Source organism: Sprattus sprattus (genome assembly GCF_963457725.1).
Source record: "Sprattus sprattus genome assembly, chromosome: 13".
Classification (NCBI taxonomy): Eukaryota; Metazoa; Chordata; class Actinopteri; order Clupeiformes; family Clupeidae; genus Sprattus; species Sprattus sprattus.
The window spans coordinates 32,595,456-32,613,979 of NC_137911.1; the positions used below are offsets into that span (position 1 = coordinate 32,595,456).

General features: G+C 41.7%; 1 protein-coding gene across 1 annotated transcript in view; it reads right to left on the minus strand.

The window, feature by feature from the left end:
• Positions 1–8,217, minus strand: part of LOC308374525 (guanylate-binding protein 1-like) — a gene marked incomplete at both ends in the record, with an annotated part of 29,106 nt that extends 20,889 nt beyond the window's left edge. Inside the window, 7 exons of the mRNA XM_080850306.1 lie at positions 1,775–2,041; positions 4,047–4,231; positions 4,433–4,542; positions 4,873–4,922; positions 7,391–7,468; positions 7,582–7,767; positions 8,184–8,217. Coding sequence (XP_080706432.1) covers positions 1,775–2,041; positions 4,047–4,231; positions 4,433–4,542; positions 4,873–4,922; positions 7,391–7,468; positions 7,582–7,767; positions 8,184–8,217 — 910 coding nt within the window. The remainder of the gene's footprint in view (positions 1–1,774; positions 2,042–4,046; positions 4,232–4,432; positions 4,543–4,872; positions 4,923–7,390; positions 7,469–7,581; positions 7,768–8,183) is intronic.
• Between the last annotated feature and the right edge of the window lie 10,307 nt (positions 8,218–18,524).

Sequence of the window (18,524 nt, forward strand, 5' to 3'; positions counted from 1 at the left end):
ACAATTGGTCAAAAAAGCAAAAAAGATGCAGTGTTCTCAGATCTCGAATAATGCAAAGAAAACAAGTTCATATTCATTTTTAAACAGCGCAATACTAATGTTTTAACTTAAGAAGAGTTCAGAAATCAATATTTGGTGGAATATTTTTTTTTTTGCTATTTTGACCAATTGTCATTTTTCTGCAAATAAATGCTCTAAATGACAACATTTTTATTTTAAATTGGGTAGAAATGTTGTCAGTAGTTATAGAATAAAACAAAAATGTTCAATTTACTTCCCAATAAATAGTAAAACCAGAGAAACTGATCATTTTGAAGTGGTCTCTTAATTTTTTCCGCGGCTGTATATATACGTATAAGTACATGACCCATCTGACTAGAATAATGATATGCAACCACTTTAAACAGAGACGCTCCTGGGTTGAAAGAGGAAGAGGTGAACGCTCAAAAGGGGGAGGTTTTGGTTTTCTCAGTGTGGTGAGGTGTTTGAATTGAGTAGTGGCGGCAAGCTAAGGTGAATGTATGATACTGAGACAACTTAGAAAAAAGGCCAGATTTGTTTCAAACAAAGTGTGACGATGTGATCGTCCCTACAGGTGAATATGCTCTCTGGCTGCCATGCCATTGAGCCGGGCTCTTTGGTGTGGCGGTCAGAGAGCATGTTAGGCACCCTTTAGACCCGGGTCGAGTCCGGGTGGGATGACCACGCTCTCCCTTCGCTACACAAAGTTTTTTTTTTTATTTGTGTTTATTATTTACATTGCCATTGACGTTATTCTCTAGACCGTCACAAAGCATTAAGGATTACTGGAATATGGAAGATTCCTTCCAGCTCCTGAAGCGGTGAGAAGGGCGATATTTATTTTTTTGTTCCTGTTTTACACAGTTTCCTGTTTAGCAAAGAATTGCTATTTTTTGAGTTGAAGAGGATTCTGTATTGTTTTTTTGGATAACATTTGGATTAATGTGGCACACGGGATTGTTACTGAATCTTTAAGGATTATTGCGGCCTGTCGAACACTGGCTCTTTAAATACAACAGAACAGCTGGGACTTTAAGACACTTCGTGAACTTTCTGTTAACACGATCACATTTTGTTTGGAAGGTTAATAACCATGCATGTGTTGGTTTTATATACGTGTTACTGTTATGTTTATTTAGCCTATTGGCGTTAAATACAGATCTCCTGATTTTATGAAACAGCTAAATGTGACGAGTTTCTGTTAGAATTTGTTATAGGCTGTCTCCGTAGAGTGATACACACGGAATCCAAACTGCATTGGGTGCAGAGGGGTGTTCCCTAAATTTAAGTGTGCTGTCAGCTGTTCTGCTACCCATTTTTCACACACCTTGGAAGTCACTGATAGAATACTGATGGGCCTGTAGTTTGACACAATTGCTTTATCACCAGACTTAAAGATAGGGGACACCACTGCTTATTCCAGCAAGCAAGGGCCACCTTATTTGACTTCAAAAATATAGTGTCCAATCCATATGCATCCTTGGCTTTTGAGTGTCTTAGGGAAGCTATAATTTGTATCACTGCTGATTCAGATATTTCCCTTATTTAAAACATTGGGATACTATCATCTATGAGGACATCTTCCTTCCACTGGTTTTTAGACCAGACCAGCATCACTGACTACTGGTCCCTTGTGGCAGCTCTATCTACATATATAGGGTATAGGGACAATCAGGAATGATGCTCTCAAATTCTGCCTTTGAGCTCAAAGGCTGCTGGAATCAGGTATCATGAAGTGACAGGTGCTACTCACTCCTGCCGTTCAGCCCCCGGCCTCCCCTCATGGCCTTGACCTGGGCGCTGTGGTGGATGTAGCTGCAGAACGCTTTTGCCTGCTGCACAAAGCTGGAGTTAAGGTCAGAGTCCTTCAGCTGCTCCATGCGTTTCATGTCTTTGCTGTTGGCTGGACGTTCCATCACGAAGCAGCGTCGCACAGCAAATAATTTTATCAAGTTCTGACGCAACTTATTGAGCCTAAGAACTTCCATGGAGGAACCTGTTTCGACACAATCAACCAATTCTCATTAATGATGAAAAGAGACTGGCAGTACAGTGTGTGTGTTTGTGTTAGTATGTGGATGTGCGCAGTGGCGGTTCTACATGGAAATACGCCCCGGGCGAGACCCCCTCCCGAGTCATATTAGTCATAATATATATATTATGACTAAATAAATTAAAGATAAAATGTGCACAATTGCACAAATCCTTCAGAGAGAAGTTTAAATAACACACTTGAGGGAATCAATGGGAATAAACATGCCCTTACTGCCTACATGCTAAGTATAAAGTATCTGTCATTAAACGCTATATTAACTTCTTTCAGGGAGGAACAATTAGCTGCTTGGTTACTGCCTAGAATTCTATGCATGCCACACTTCAATTTATTACTGGTAAACTATACTTTGTCACGAAAGCAAATGGCAAATGTTCTGTCTTTGAAACTGCTTAGAGAAGATTTGAACATTCCGTTGGCTAATTTGAACATTCCGTTGGCTAATTACATTATTTTCCCCAGGGGGCCAAATGAGCAACTGAAAATATTTTGGAGGGCCGGGCCAAAATGCCGAACTCAATTATGCATAATAAGAGTAAGAGTGTATGTTATTATTTGGCAATTCAAATGTGATGTTAGCTTTCAAAAATATAATTAATCAAATTGAATTTCCAAAATGATAAACAAAATGTAACATTTGACTCATTTTCATTCACATTAATAACAAAGGGCATTTTGAGTTTCATATACTTATGAAACAAGGATTTTCTTAGCTTTCTAAAGACATCACATCATCTTTGTAGCCAAAATAAACAAGACAACAAGTCACTGATCTGTGTAACTGTGTAAAGAAAACTGTCCCAGTTTTGTTGCCTTTTTGACTTTATATGCCTACATCAGTGGTCCCCAAACTTTTTAGGCCTAAGACCACCAACCTTTGCCTTGGTGAAGGCAAGATCTACCTATTGAGGCGTTGAGTAAAAAAGACTGTCCAGACTCCAAACTGTACTTACAGCTTATCTTATTAGGCCTTGTTGTAATTGAATTTAATCAAACACTTTGGTCCAGCTTTCAAATTGATGTGTCCAAGAACACATTTAACCAGGGGTTCTCAATTATATCAATTATCAATCCATCTCAAACTATAATTTTTCTAAATTATTTCCACAGCCCATATAGAACCACAGACAGCAATTATTTTATTAGTTCAACGCTGGAACTATGTGTCAGATTTCATCTTCATATCCAATTTGAAATCTCTGTCTGTCTGCAATACCGCTTGCGGCCACTACGCAACTTTGGCGCTCTCAAACTTGCCATGCATACACAGTAATAGAAAGCGCACGCAGCATCTACCATTTGAGCAAACCAACAGGTGTTTTTCGCCTGGAAGTCTCTAGATATCTGGCACCTTATTCAATTTCAAGTTCAATTTCAACACTTCAGCTGTGTTCAGAGATATTTTCTGACTATGGTATTTCGAAGTCCTTAAGAAAACAGTTTGAAATGAAAATGATTTTTTTGTAAAAAAAAAAAAAAAAAAAAAAAAATTCGAATTATCATGTAATCTTTCGCGGGCCGGTCAGAATCACCCGGAGGGCCGTATTTGGCCCGCGGGCCGTACAATGCCCAGGTATGCTCTATAGCCTACAGTGGATCCCCCCGTCCCCCCACTTGTCTGTTCCAGTTGGGAGTCCCAGAGGTTAACTTTTCCCCCGCGGTCCCTCCCCTTCCCCGTTTTCACATTGCACCTTCTTAGCAAGCAGGGGCGCAAGGAGGAGCGCCTGCAGCCGCAGGGGGCGCCAATTCGCCAATTCCCCAATTCCCCACACAGTGATATGATAGATAATAGAAAACATGTTTATTGATTTATTTACTTGGTCGTGCCGCCCCTCACGTGACCTGAAAAAGTGCCGCCCCGGTCCACCGCCCGGGTGGCCCGTGTCTAAAACCGCCACTGCATGTGCGTGCGTGTGTGTGTGTGTGTGTGTGTGTGTGTGTGTGTGTGTGTGCGTGTCCGTGTGTCTCTCACCTGGTTTCAGCTTCAGGGCGTTCTCCAGGTACTCATCGGCAGTGATGGGTTTGCCCTTCAGCTCCAGGTACAGGGAGAAGTCTCTGACCGTCCACACGAAGGAGGGGAAGTCCCGCATCAGCTCCGTGGTCTGGTCATGCTCACTCGACTTCACCTTGATGTGTTCTGTCAGTTCCGTCACGTAGCTGTTGGGAAAGCTGTTCAGGAAAGGTGCATCTCATTGAGAGATTTTTTGCAGACATTCTGTTTCTCGTTGGATGAAGTTTGTTTGTGTGTTTGTGCATTTGTGTGTGTTTGTGTGTCTGTCTGTGCATCTCTGTGTGTGTCTGTCTGTGTGTTTGGGTGTGTATCTCTGTGTGTGTATCTGTATGTGAGTGAAAGGATACTGCAGTTTTTCCAGGGCAATGTTGTCGATGGTGCCCAAGCTGTTGTAGACCAGAGTGCTGCTGAGTAGAACAGCCAGACAGAAGATCCAGGTGTCATGTTTCTCATCGCCCTGGAAACCACAGAAATGGATTGTTGGGAAAAATGTTTGATCTTCGTTGACGTTGACACACAGAATAGCACCAGCATTGAGCTATAGGAACAGAGTATATCTTATAAAGGACACAGACTGACATTGCTAACCCTATACACAAAAAAAAAGCATGGATAGGCATTAATCAACACACACACACACACACACACACACACACACACACACACACACACACACACACACACACACACACACACACACACACTCTCACACACACACACACACAAACACACACACACACTACCCAACTACATATTTGCTCCAGACTATGCATCACACAGCCCTCACCTTCTCCACGTCTCCCAGCCCCTCTGTGTCCAGCAGCACCAGGGTGTGACCTGATCAAAGGAAGAACATAACAGTGTGTCTGTGAATGGAGAAACACACACACACACACAGATAGAGTTTATTTCCAAACACTGTTAATGACTTAAGAATATAATAATCAAGTGCCTTGTATTGATATATTCCTTGTATGAATCATGTGCTTCTGAAAGCAGGAGCATGGCTTTTCTCTCTGTGTGTGTAACTAGAATATTAGGTGCCACTTAATCTGCATATGAACAAGAGCATGTTTAGACCAGAGGGGATAAGAAGGGAACTCTGCTTCTTCCGACCTTGTGCAAAACTGACATCCTTGCAAGACAGGGAGCCTCGGACGTGAGAAAACCACCACGTGGCCAGAGATGGGCAAAAATACATCAAAATGTATTTTGATACAAAATACAAAATACCCCTCAAATAAATGTATCAAAATAAAATACAAAATACTGCTGCCAGAAAATGTAACAAAATACAATACATGTATTTTGTATTTTTAAAATACAGGAAATACTTTTTCGGAATTTTCAGTTTACTCACAATTTGGTATAGCAGAACATTCAGGTTTGGGTTATTCAGTGGCGTAACGAAGTAACCACGGGGCCAGGTGCAGGCTATTATGATGGGCCCATGTCAGTGGTTCCGTATCCTTTTTTTCATGTTTGTAAACGCCGCCACAGTGCTCTCATTGCAATCTCTATGGCTTCCGGGAGGGCTATCCCCACCGTGCTTTCGTCATACGTAATTGCAAGGTAAGGACTAGGACGCGATCTGGCACTCCTCGCATGGGCGAGACGCTCCACTTTGTGAATGAGGCGCGCCTCACCTAGGACGCGATCTGGCACTCCGCGCCGATGAGACTCTTTTTAAAGATCTTAGCCTACTATAAACGTTGTTGAGACTTTTACTAAAGATCTTACTCATTCTCACAGAGACAAAACAATACACGTAGCCTACTATAAACGTTGTTGAGATTTTTATTAAGTTGAAAGTCAGTAACAAAACAGAGACAAATAGCTACACGTCAAGCAATGTCATTTATTTCCTAAAATACATTTTACGAATCCAACTTACATTACCACTGCACACTCACAACCTTACAGATAACGTATAGAAGTTGTAATAGCATTTGTATTCAAAGTTTATACTTTAATCTACCAAAGTACTCACCGCTTAACAATACAACTTCCACAAGTTACAGATTATCTTTGACAACATTGGTGCCCACATGTGATTGACAACACTGGCGCACACATGTGACATCACACAGATAAATGGCCGTGTAGCTATTTGTTTTGTCTCTGTGAGAATGAGTAAGATCTTTAGTGCGAGTCTCAACAACGTTTATAGTAGGCTAAGATCTTTAATAAGAGTCTCATGTGTGCCCGGGCCCCTGCCTCTATGCAATGCAGTGTGGAGTGCCAGATAGCGTCCTAGGTGAGGTGCGCCTCATTCACAAAGTGGAGCGTCTCGCTCAGGCGCGGAGTGCCAGATCGCGTCTTAGGTGAGGTGCGCCTCATTCACAAAGTGGAGAGTCTCACCCAGGCGTGGAGTGCCAGATCGCGTCCCGGACCTTAGCTCTAATTGCGTATAAGGACATCACACGGCTTTCATCAAGTCACATTGTGTCAAGATGGCTAACGTTCAGTGCAACAACTCGATTCGCTCTTTGAAAGAACCTCCTTTAAGTCGGTGTACTGAAGATAAATTGACAAGGATCAAGACAGCTTTCTAAGTTTTCGACCACAACCCTGTTTTGTGAAAAAAATTGATTTAACATGAGAGTCAATGAGAGAGATCTGGGGTGATTTCCTTTTCGCCCCAAAAAGGGGCGGGCCATGAGAAGCAACACTTTGGCAAATTGACTGATTCGACAATGACATTCAGAGGCAGATCAGATGGTCTCGTGGTAGAATCCGACAGAAAAATAATCTCCTTCTGCCTAAACACTGGAGAAAGTAATTTGAGTATTTTAAATACAAAATTACTCCACTCTAAAGTATTTTGTTACAAATTACATTCGATTTTTTATCGGCCCTATCAAATACAAATTACAAAATACTCAAAAGCAATTTAACTAGTATTTCAAATACAAGTAATTGAAATACTGCCCATCTCTGCACGTGGCTATCCCTGCTGAAAGCTAAACTTCTGACTATATAAACCTTGTGCGATGGGTTTATCACTGCCTTCACTTACAGCCTTGTGCTGGGAGGGGAGCCCGATAGCAATTGTCTGTGTTTGTTTGTCTAATAAATACGTATACTTTCATGCAGCTCCGGAGTCCTGATGTAACTAGGGTGAATTTTCACCTATCACACACACACACACACATTTTCTGTGTGTGTGCTCGCTTGTTTGTGTTTGTTTGTTTGTTTGTGTGTTTGTGTGAGTGTGTGTGTGTGTGTGTGTGTGTGTGTGTGTGTGTGTGTGTGTGTGTGTGTGTGTGTGTGTGTGTGTGTGTGAGTGAGTGATCCATGCCCACCTGCTTTATTGGGGTGAGGCACACACCACATCCAGATGCCCTTAGTCTTGGACTCCACTGTGCGGCCCAAAGCAAAGCCTGAGAGGATCAAAATGACCAAGGTAACAATTACCATGACAAGATCCAGGTACATTGATAGTTTTCTGAAGAAGCATTAGGGAATCTTTAAAATACAAATACAACACTTAAACCTGTTTGTGCCCCAGCCAGCCGGTTCATGAGGTAGGACTTCCCCGTGCGGTAGAGCCCCACCACAGCCACCACCACCACCGGCTGCTGGATCTGCTCCAGGATCTTTAGCGCCCCCTGCTGTACACTCATGCGCCCGTCTGTCCCATTATCAATCAGACACACCGGCTCCTTCATGGCAACAGTACCTGGAAACACACACACACACACACACACACACACACACGTCCCAAATCACATACAAAATATAAACAACAAAAACAGGATTAAGAGGAACTGGACCCACAAGGTAATCTTGAGCGTCATGACAGGTGCCATTAAATAAATGTATTTTTCATTTTTTTATCAATTCCTTATTTATAATATAAAGGTAGAGATACAAACAAATTACAGAATTTACATTTTAGATCAATACAAAAACATACACATGACACAGGACAATCATGCACAACCCCCCACCCCATTGACCACCTTACCCACCCAAGTCCCTGGTCTCTCTCTCTGCATAAAGATAAAAGAAAACCCTTCTGTTTTGTATACTAATGCTGCACTCTTTCTTTAACTGAAGTGAAAGCTGCGTCCCATGGACGTAAAGTCTTCTTACTAGCTTCATGGACACGGGCCACAGATCTCTCCATCATAACTATGTCTAGGAAAGAGTTGGTCCACTGCTGCCATGATAAAGTGTGAGACGGCTGCCATCGCAAGGCCCACATTTCCTTTGATGCGGTGAGACTAGCCCATAGTATGCGCAGTTAAGTCAGTTCAAAGGTAGAGTCATCATTAAATAAAATGTATTATTATTATTAATATTTTATCATCAACCATGGATTTTGGACACAGAAACCACAAAAACGCCTATTTACTGTAGATCATCTGTAGTGATCCTAGTGATATGCCCAACACTGCCATTGGAGACTTCATTACGCTTCATTTATGTTTTACTCTTCTCATCTTCCTGGCTCTGAAGATAGCAGCCAGTTCAGTGACTAACTGTCCGCTTCAGTCCGGGCAGCAACTATAACTAGAAATGTGCGCATCCATGTAGAGTACTGTTCATCAAAGTAGAAACTATTGTCATGGAAACTGCAAATGTTTATTCTGCCACACTGTTCCTTGTCCTTGCCTTTTGTGTGAAGGGGGTCACGGTTATCAAGCACTGACTTAATGAACGTCAGTCATGTTAAACTGAGAGGTAGCTTATGGTTAAATATTGGACATAATGCAGGGTAGGCTATGAAGAGTATCAAGAGCAAGTAAGCTATGAAACATTTCAAAACCAATATGGTAACAGAGTTAAAAATGTATGCTTTAATCTCACTATAAAATTAACAGTTGTATTTTGTTTCGTATTTTAACACCACCATGTTGTAATTTAAACTGCATTGCACTGCTTCTTGTATTTCAGCTTTTCTTCGTGTAAATTACAGCCATATATAATTTCTTACTTTAAAATTAACAGTTATATTTCGTTTTCGTTTAGTATTTTACCAAAACATTTTGTGAAATAAGCAATACTCTACTGTATTTCTATTCACAGCTTTTTTATGTCATGATTTTACGGCATTTCAGTGTTAATTTAGTATACTATCCCATCCACATCCTTCAAGCCATTTCCCCTGCCGTCCTACCGGCAATAACACAGGTGAATAATGCCTCATTTAATTCTGCAACATTTCCTTCTTCATTCAAAGTGGCTCGGGTAACGCCGCTGCTCAAAAAGTCGTCTCTCGATCCCACTCAGGTGGAAAACTATCGACTGGTCTCACTTCTCACTCTCCTATCTAAAACACTTGAGAGGGCAGCCTCCAAACAGGTCACAGAGTTCCTGTCAACAAACAATCTCCTCGATCCAAACCAGTCTGGATTCAAAAGCGGTCACTCCACCGAAACAGCCCTGCTATCTGTGACAGAGGCCTTAAAAACAGCTAGAGCAGCAGCTCAATCCTCAGTTCTCGTCCTGCTTGACCTATCAGCTGCGTTTGATACAATCAACCACCCAGTGGCGGTCCGTGCATTTCACGACTGGGCCTTCAGCGATGTCCTACACGATGTTAAACTGAGTGAATCCACCTCCTAATACTATCATTATGACGCCATGGCTCTCGAACCATTATATTTATACAGAAAGGCAGTATAAGTGAGCATTGCATCACCTTAACATAGTCGAGTACAACAGAGTAGTAAACTCTCAGTTATATGATCGCTTGGATATTACTGTCACAACTTAAAAATAAAAGGCGATTTTCAGGGATTAGTCTACAAAGTTTTATTAAGTCCACCGAAAGTAGCCTATGAGAGCTTAAACAAGTTTGTCCACTAAACATCGCATTGTCCCACCTGCAAAGCAGTTTCATTAAACTTCCCATCCTCACGATATCCAGTTTTTCTTGAAAGTTCCGTCTTGAAAATGGCGTTGTAATTGTATCAAAAACTGGAATTATCAAGTTGGTGTAAACTAGTTTATTTGAGTTGGTTAATGTAATTATATTTAGTCTTACCAATTGAAACAACTAGCATAATAAGCATTGAAACCGATGTACGTCGTTTTCGCATTAGCCAGCTAAACTGAGCACTGAAGCACTGCACCGGTCTGCCTCAGTATCCAATCAAAGGACGTTTACGTGTCACGTTCAACGCGAGGAAAGAAATCTTCCGGCCCTTCTAGAAGGCCCAGTGTCGCCAACTCGAAATCTGATTGGTTGTCACAACTGTCTGTTTCAGTTCAATCAACTTAAATGAACTGAAACAGCCAGTTGTGAAAACCAATCAGATGTACACGGGCCTTCAATGTGAATTCTGAAGGCCTCAGGGAAGAATTCTGTTCTCGGGGAAGGTTTCTCTGAGCGTGGCAACACATGATAGCTGAAATATGATTGGATGAAAGCTCTAACATAAATTAACAACGCTGGAAGCTATGAAATGAAGATAATGGACTATGGGGAATAATTGAATACATATTTATGAAAAGAAAATATTAAAATGAAATGTATTTATTACATTTATTTTCTGATGATGTTTAGGCCAGCAGAGAAGGCCTTGAAGGCCCTGACGGACCACCACTGCAACCACCGCATCCTTCTGTCCATACTATCAAGTATGGGCATCTCAGGCAAGGCGCACTCCTGGTTTGAATCATACCTCTCTGGGCGCTCATTCAAGGTGTCATGGCAAGGTCATCTATCTGTACCCCAACACCTCACCACTGGGGTGCCCCAGGAGTCGGTAATGGAACCACTTCTCTTTGCCATCTACACCACCTCGCTGGGCCCTATCATCCGCTCGCATGGTTTTTCCTACCACCTTCCCTCCTGAGGACAACACTGTTTTGGCACGGATCTCAGACTGTCTTGCTGATATATCCACATGGATGAAAAACCACCACCTTCAGCTGAACCTGGCCAAAACAGAACTGATGGTCTTCCCAGCCAAACAGTTCATCCACCACAACATCAACATCAACACTGACTCTTTATCTCTGGCTCCATCCAAAACAGCAAGAAACCTCAAGGTCATTATTGACGACCAACTAACCTTCACAGCCCACATCGCCTCTGTCGCGAGGTCATGTCGCTTTGCGCTATACAACATCCGCAAAATCAGGCCGTACCTAACCCAATATGCCACCCAGCTGCTGGTGCAAACCTTGGTGAGTTCCCGCCTCGACTACTGCAACGCCCTCCTAACGGGCCTGCCGGCATGCGTGGTAAAACCACTACAGATGATCCAGAACGCGGCGGCGCATCTGGTGTTCATCTAACCAAAGAGGGCACGTCACCCCGCTACTCACTGAGCTCCACTGGCTGCCGGTAGCTGCTCGCATCAAATTCAAGTCACTTATGCTTGCCTACAAAGTGCTTACTGGGTCTGCTCCCACCTACCTAAATGCTCTTGTAAGGGCAAATGTTACACCCAGGACGCTGCGCTCATCCAGTGAGCGTCGTCTGGCACTGCCCCAGGTGCAAGCAAGGCAATCCAGACTATTCTCAGTTGTAATTCCACGTTGGTGGAACGACCTGCCTAGCACTACCAGAGCAGGGGCGTCCCTCTATACCTTTAAGAAGCTCTTGAAGACCCAACTCTTCAGAGAGCACCTCCCTTCCTAACTGGCACCTTGGCTTAAGCAGTAACAGGCCCACACTTCTTTTTATTCTTTCTTTGTCGTTTTCAATTTTTTGGAAAAAAAAAAAAAAGCAGTATTTATTGTTACACCAGGTTTTTAATGCTCTTAGCTTGATTGTTCTCTCCCTTGTACGTCGCTTTGGACAAAAGCGTCTGCTAAATGACTAAATGTAAAAACTAATCATTGAGAAAAATGACAAAACTTTTCTGTTAGCCATTTCTGATATGCAGCAGCCACTAAAGCTAGCTTTACTTATTGTTTCCACGGTAACAGGAGCCGTCTCAGAATAATCCGCTTTTCTGTTTGCCATTTCTGATATGCAGCACACGAAGGTACGAGAACAGATCATTTCGTAAGTAATCCGGTCATTTAACGTAACAGAATGTCATTGTAACTTGAAGTCAGCAACACCTGAAACTTTGAAGTTATATTAGCCTGAAGAAAAAAAAATTCTTAGCGGAAATCACGAAACGGCAACAAAATCTTTTAAAAAATAGGTATTTTGTCTTCTGCCTTCTATCGTTTTGGCAAGTAACTGTATAATAACAAATTCGCCTAGTAGGTCTACTTGGGAAAATGCCTTTTTTATTGCAAACAGCCCAACAACATTCAATATAAGGAGAACATGTATTTATGAAAGGCATTAAATTAAATTGTGCTGTCTGCTTTGTGCTGATATTTTACCCCCGGCCTGTATTCAGGGTGCGGCCTTTATTTGTCTGTATCGACCACGCCCTACTATCTGAAGCCTGGCCTCTAATTTATGGTCTGGTCTTTTTTTGAGGATTTACAGTATGTACAAAAAAATGTATGTTTGAATGTGTATATTTTTTTACTGCTATAAAAATATAGAAACCAGGGGCCGTATTCACAAAGCCTTTTATCTTACCACTAGGAGTGCTCCTAACTCGCGCTAAAACATTTTACGTAGGAGTAATTTCTTAAAAGTGATTTAAAACGCCTCTGAGACCTACTCATACTAAGGATAATACAAACTCCTAAGCTTAAGATAAAAACTCCGTTGCTATGAGTGACGTCGATTCTCATGCACGAGTTTAGAAGGGGTGAGGACGGTGATTGGTTGTTGACAGGCTCTCTCATTAAAAACTCATTCGTGACGTCCCTCTAACAATCCCACTATATCAACTGAAAATAAGAGAATAAGCTAGGCTTCAAATTAAGTCATATTAAATATTTATGACATATTTAGACACTTTGCACGTTAGGAGAAAAAGAAAGCGATCAATATAAAATATGGCAATTGCATGTTATCAAGGCAGTAATAATTAAAGCACCCAGCAAACTGTTAGGCTATTATATTTCGAGCCCTTGACCACTTCAAATATCAGCACATACGGCCCTTCAAGCGAAACGAACGTGAAACGTAGCCTAAGCGAAAGCCTACTGGTCCCAGGACCAATAGCCACTGTCACCCCAGCGGCATCCAGATGGTAAGTTCTCAAAAACCTGCTGCAGACCGCTCTCCGTTGAAATGCACGAAAACGAAAACGTCCTCATCTTTTGATGGGGCAATTATTGTAATGTGTGTCCCGTCACTGGACATTCTTGCGATCACCATGGAATTTACTTTGATCTTGTGTAATTGGCGATTGTCCAAAGGCAACTGGATAAACTGTTGGATGATGTGGGGTCTACAGTGCGTTGATAGTTTGATGAATTAAACGGCTGACTGATGATTCCCAGTGTCGTCATTTGCGTTTTCCGCGAAGCCAAATAGGCTATCTTTATGTTTCCAAACATTTCACTTCGGGACACATCGTTGTTTAAAGGCGTCATTGCATCCCGCGCTAATTCTACGACAATATTAATACCTTCACGGTTTAAGCAATGTCTTTTATCAATTCCAAGTCGGCTGCAGCCATCTTACGATTTTTTGTGAATAAGTCTTAGTGACTTAGGAGTCCTCATGAGGAGTTTTAAGCTGTCTTAGACTTAGGTGCTACTTTTAGGGATAAAATACTTTGTGAATTGCTCTTAGTAAAAAAAAATAGGAGTCATAAATTTAAGACTGACACGCCCATTATTTTTAGGAGTTTCTCCTAAATTCGCCACTTATGAGCTACTTTTAGCCCTAAGATTCTTTGTGAATACGGCCCCATTAACATTAAGATTTTTGGCTACGGGGAAAATGCAACTTTGCAAAGCAGACGACTTCAGAATATCGCAATCATCAGTAAGTCGATTCATTCATCAAACAATCACCGCACTCTGTAGACCACACATTGTACAACAGTTTATCCGGTTCCCTTTGGACAATCGCCTACTTCAAAGGATCAAGGTCAATTTCATGGCGATTGCAGGAATGCCCGGTGTCGTGGGTGCCATCGATGGAACACACATTCAAATAATTGCTCCATCCAGAGATGAGGACGTCTTTGTAAACCGCAAAATGGTACATTCAATTAATACACAGATCATGGAAATTGTTGCGAAGTGGCCTGGATCTACTCACGATTCGCGCATTTTAATGGAAAGCGGTCTGCGCCAGCTTTTTGAGCGGCACCATGTACCTGCTGGATGCCACTTGTTGGGTGACAGTGGCTATCCATGCAAGACATGGCTTTTGACACCCTTCCTCAATCCACAACCGGGAGCACAGTTGAACTACAACATGCAAGTATACGCATGAGGCCTATTTTGGTGACACAATACCTGTAGCCGCGACGGCTCTTTTAAAGTCCACTCCGCAATCTACATCCTACATTGTGACTGGAGCGCATACCACCGCTTCTCGCAGTCATCGACAGAGCGACACACGGCAGGGAATGAAGCATTTATGTTAACACATATGTCCTCCCATGCCTCACGCATAGTTTGCAGGGTGCTTTAATTATTACTTCTTTGATTTCATGCAATTTCCGTGTTTTTTTCGGCTATTTCTCTTTCTCTTAACGTGCAAAGCGTCATTCTCGTTGGATGCACAAACTTGTCATCATGCGTGTGCATTCTGCTAAGTGCACTGTCCATAACTATTTAATATGACTTCATTTGAAGCCTAGGTTATTCTCTTATTTTCTGTTGATTTAGTGGGATCGTTAGGGGGATGTTAGGACTGAGTTTTGAATGAGAGCGCCTGTCAGCAACCAATCACCGTGCGCACCGCTTCTAAACTCGTGCATGAGAATTGACGTCATCCATAGCAACAGAGTTTTTATCTTAAGCTTAGGAGTTGGTAATATCCTTAATATGAGTAGGTCTCAGAGGCGTTGTGAATCACTTTTAAGAAATTACTCCTACGTAAAATGTTTTAGCGCGAGTTAGGAGCACTCCTAGTGGTAAGATAAAAGGCTTTGTGAATACGGCCCCTGAGAGATAAGAGGGATGCATAGTTTTTTTCTGCATTTCCAAAGCCCAAAACACAGGAGGAAAGGTTCCGGCTGTGGATTAAACAGTGTGGGAGACCCCAATCCCAACTCAATATATCGAAAAACACACATACAGTGGGGAAAAAAAGTATTTGAGCCCCTGCCAATTTCGCAAGTTTGGCCACTTGGAAAGAAATGTGTGATCTATAATTGTAATGGCAGGTGTATTTTAATAGTGAGAAACGGAATATCAACAAAAAAAATCCAGAAAACTGCATTTTATAACATTTATGACTTTTTTTGCATTTGATGCAGAAAATAAGTATTTGAACCCCTAGCAAGACACTACTTGGTGGAATAACCCTTGTTGGCAAGCATAGATGTCAGACATTTCTTGTAGTGGGTCACCAGTTTTACACACATCTCAGGAGGGATTTTGGTCCACTCCGATACCGCACATATCTTGCATGGAGCCCCAGACCCAGAGCGCTTGACAGTTGTTTGGTGTTGCTTCACTTCACGAATAATCGCACTAATAGTTGTCTGCTTCTCACCAAGCTGCTTGCCGATGTTTTTTTTAGCCCATTCCAGCCTTGTGCAGTTCTACAATCTTATCTATGACGTCTTTTATGTACACGTCACGAGTTGAGATCAGGTGTACCTTGTTAGACCTAATGAGGACTAATCTGTGTGCTTCTTGGGCACATAACTGGTCATTGAGAGCCAGAATTCTTGCTGTTTCTTTGGGGGTTCAAATACTTATTTTCTGCACCAAATGCAAATAAAGTCATAAATGTTATAAAATGCAGTTTTCTGGATTTTTGTGTTGATATTCTGTTTCTCACTGTCAAAATACACCTACCATTACAATTCTAGATCACACATTTCTTTGCAAGTGTCCAAACTTGCGAAGTCGGCAGGGGTTCAAATACTTATTTTCCCCACTGTATGTCTGCTCCAAAGCAAATGAAACTGCTTGCAACTAGTTATCTAACTAGCGAACTACGCTATTGAGCTGAACATACTGTATCAATATTGAACAAAACCCCCCAAAAGGCCATTATGAATTTTTTTTATTTTAATCTTTAAGCATTATGTGAATGGGCAACATACTCCTGAGTATCCCAAGGTATGCATAAGGCACAACCTAAGAGCAATAACCTGGCGATCTGATCCAAAGCCATGGCATTACATCAGGATCATCATTTTACAAGCAAGTTATCGCTACAGTGACTGTGAAATACTTTCAGCAAAGTTGCAGAGTTATTAACTGATGCTTGTCAACTTACGTATGAAGAGTGGTGGGGACGGTGCCATCTGTGCGCATGCTCTATATGCCGCCGCTCCCATCATTTGTTCGTAGGGCATCAAGTCCTGAGGGGGCACCAAAAAACAGGCAACTGATAAATCATCATAGTTATAATAATTATAATGTCGATATTATTTCAGTAAAGAAATATTAGGCACCTTTTAGGCATGTATATCACAAAACTGTCAGAACAAGAGGTATATTTAATTGCTAAAAAAAATTATGATGGGGGCTTCCGATTTAGAACATGGAGAACATGGTTTGGACGTGTTTGAGTGTGGCTCCCGTTTATATTCTAAATACTTGTTCCACCTTCATTGTGAACATATGCTTGCAGTTATCTGTATGTAACCTTAACCTTTTGCACAACTTTGGTCATAGCTAGACACCGAAATGTCAAGCAAAGCAAACCGTAGAAATAAAAAAGCAATTGAAAAAGACGAAGCTTCAACCAGAAGTGAAAACATGGCTATGGCCTTCGATGCCTGATGCACCACCAGAAGACCTTGAGAAACTTAGTTGTTCCTTGTCCACTTTCACTACTTTCAGGACAAACATCGCGTCAGCAGACTCAGGCAGGAGCTAGTCTTCCGTGGAAGTCGTGTGTTTTTCCATGAAGATTTCAGTCCGGAGCTGGGGAGAAAACGATCAACGTTCAAGGATGTTAAATATCTGCTCTACGAGAAAGGGATCAGGTTTGGCTTATTGTACCCTGCCCGGCTCCAGGTCACCCATGAAGGTAAAAGACACTACTTTGACTCACCAGAGGCAGGCAAAGAGTTTTACGATTCACACTGGGGAAAACAATGAGATGTTGAATGACTTAACAGATAACAGATACAGATGCTTTCACGTAGCCCACTGCTGGCACTGTTGATGTTGGTTTAGCCTACTTTATCGAGGTAACCTGTTGATTTTGTTTTTTTGATTGCTGCATCCCATTTAATTAAGGCTACTTTACCGACTTTAATAAGCCTGTGATATACTAACTATGAGTATCCTTTCAATCAGCAGATGAGTAATGTTTTTATTTAGCCTATTGTACATGCTAAACTGATGTTTTCTGTAGCTAAGCAGGCTGTGCTTTGAAGGTGATGAGAATGTTCTAGGAAGGGAGCTGTCAAGCTAAGAAGGCACCGGATGCCTAAAAGAGCCCGGGTGACGTAATGTTGACTCTTGAGTGACAGTTTATATGCCAACGTTAGCATTACGTAACCCGGACACCGCTAGCATCTATATTGCTGATAGCAATTCCTCCTTTTGTGCGACAATATTAAGCGACTAAAAAGTAGCTGATGGCTTTCGAACAACTCTTGAGACTCTCTGACTGATAGCCAAAAAGTGTCGGGGTACATAGTGTCCGTTTAGGCACAATATTAAGCGACTAAAAAGTTTTAGCTACACCTGCCTGATGGTATTCTGTAAATTAGCAATGTCCGCTAGCATATCAAAGCTAGCAATCCCCCGTTGTTCTTTAGTAAAATGTTGTGCAAACAATGCCCTGTTTTGTTCAAATGTAATTGTGGGTGCCGTCCGATATGTCTATAATTCACAACACATTAAGGAGTTTCTTAATTTAAGCACAACAACAGATGAATAGCTTCAAGCTAACAAGATAGCTCGTTACACTAGCACGAGCTAGCTAGCTGATGGAATGATACATACATTTGATTTATATAAACTAGCGAATCAACAACTTTCCTACCAAAGTCAAACATCAAGTACATGGTTGTTTTGGTTGGTTTATTGTAGGTCAAATACAAGCAAGCCGGTCTCAGGTAGCGAAATTCAATGTAATATGCTCTGAAGTAAATCGCGTTATGAGCGATAAAGAGCCTGGGTGACGTATTGGCGTTGGCATAGCAACTGTCACTCAAGAGTCGTTCGAAAGTCAACATTACATCACCCGGGCTCTTTTAGGCATCCGGTGCCTTTTTAACTTGACAGAGCCACCCACGATCAAAACGTTAGTTTTAGTTTTAAAGGAAAATATTTTTGGAAGTTTCGAGTTTTGTAAATGTCTGTTAATGTTGCCAACATGATGAACCCTGATGAAGGTTATCTTGGAATGGCAAGGGGCTTAATGGTCCTGTTAAAAGAGCTGAAGTTTTTTCTCATTTAAAACAATTAAAGCCAGCTATTTTACTTTTACAAGAAACACATCTCAGATTGGAGGATCATAATAGA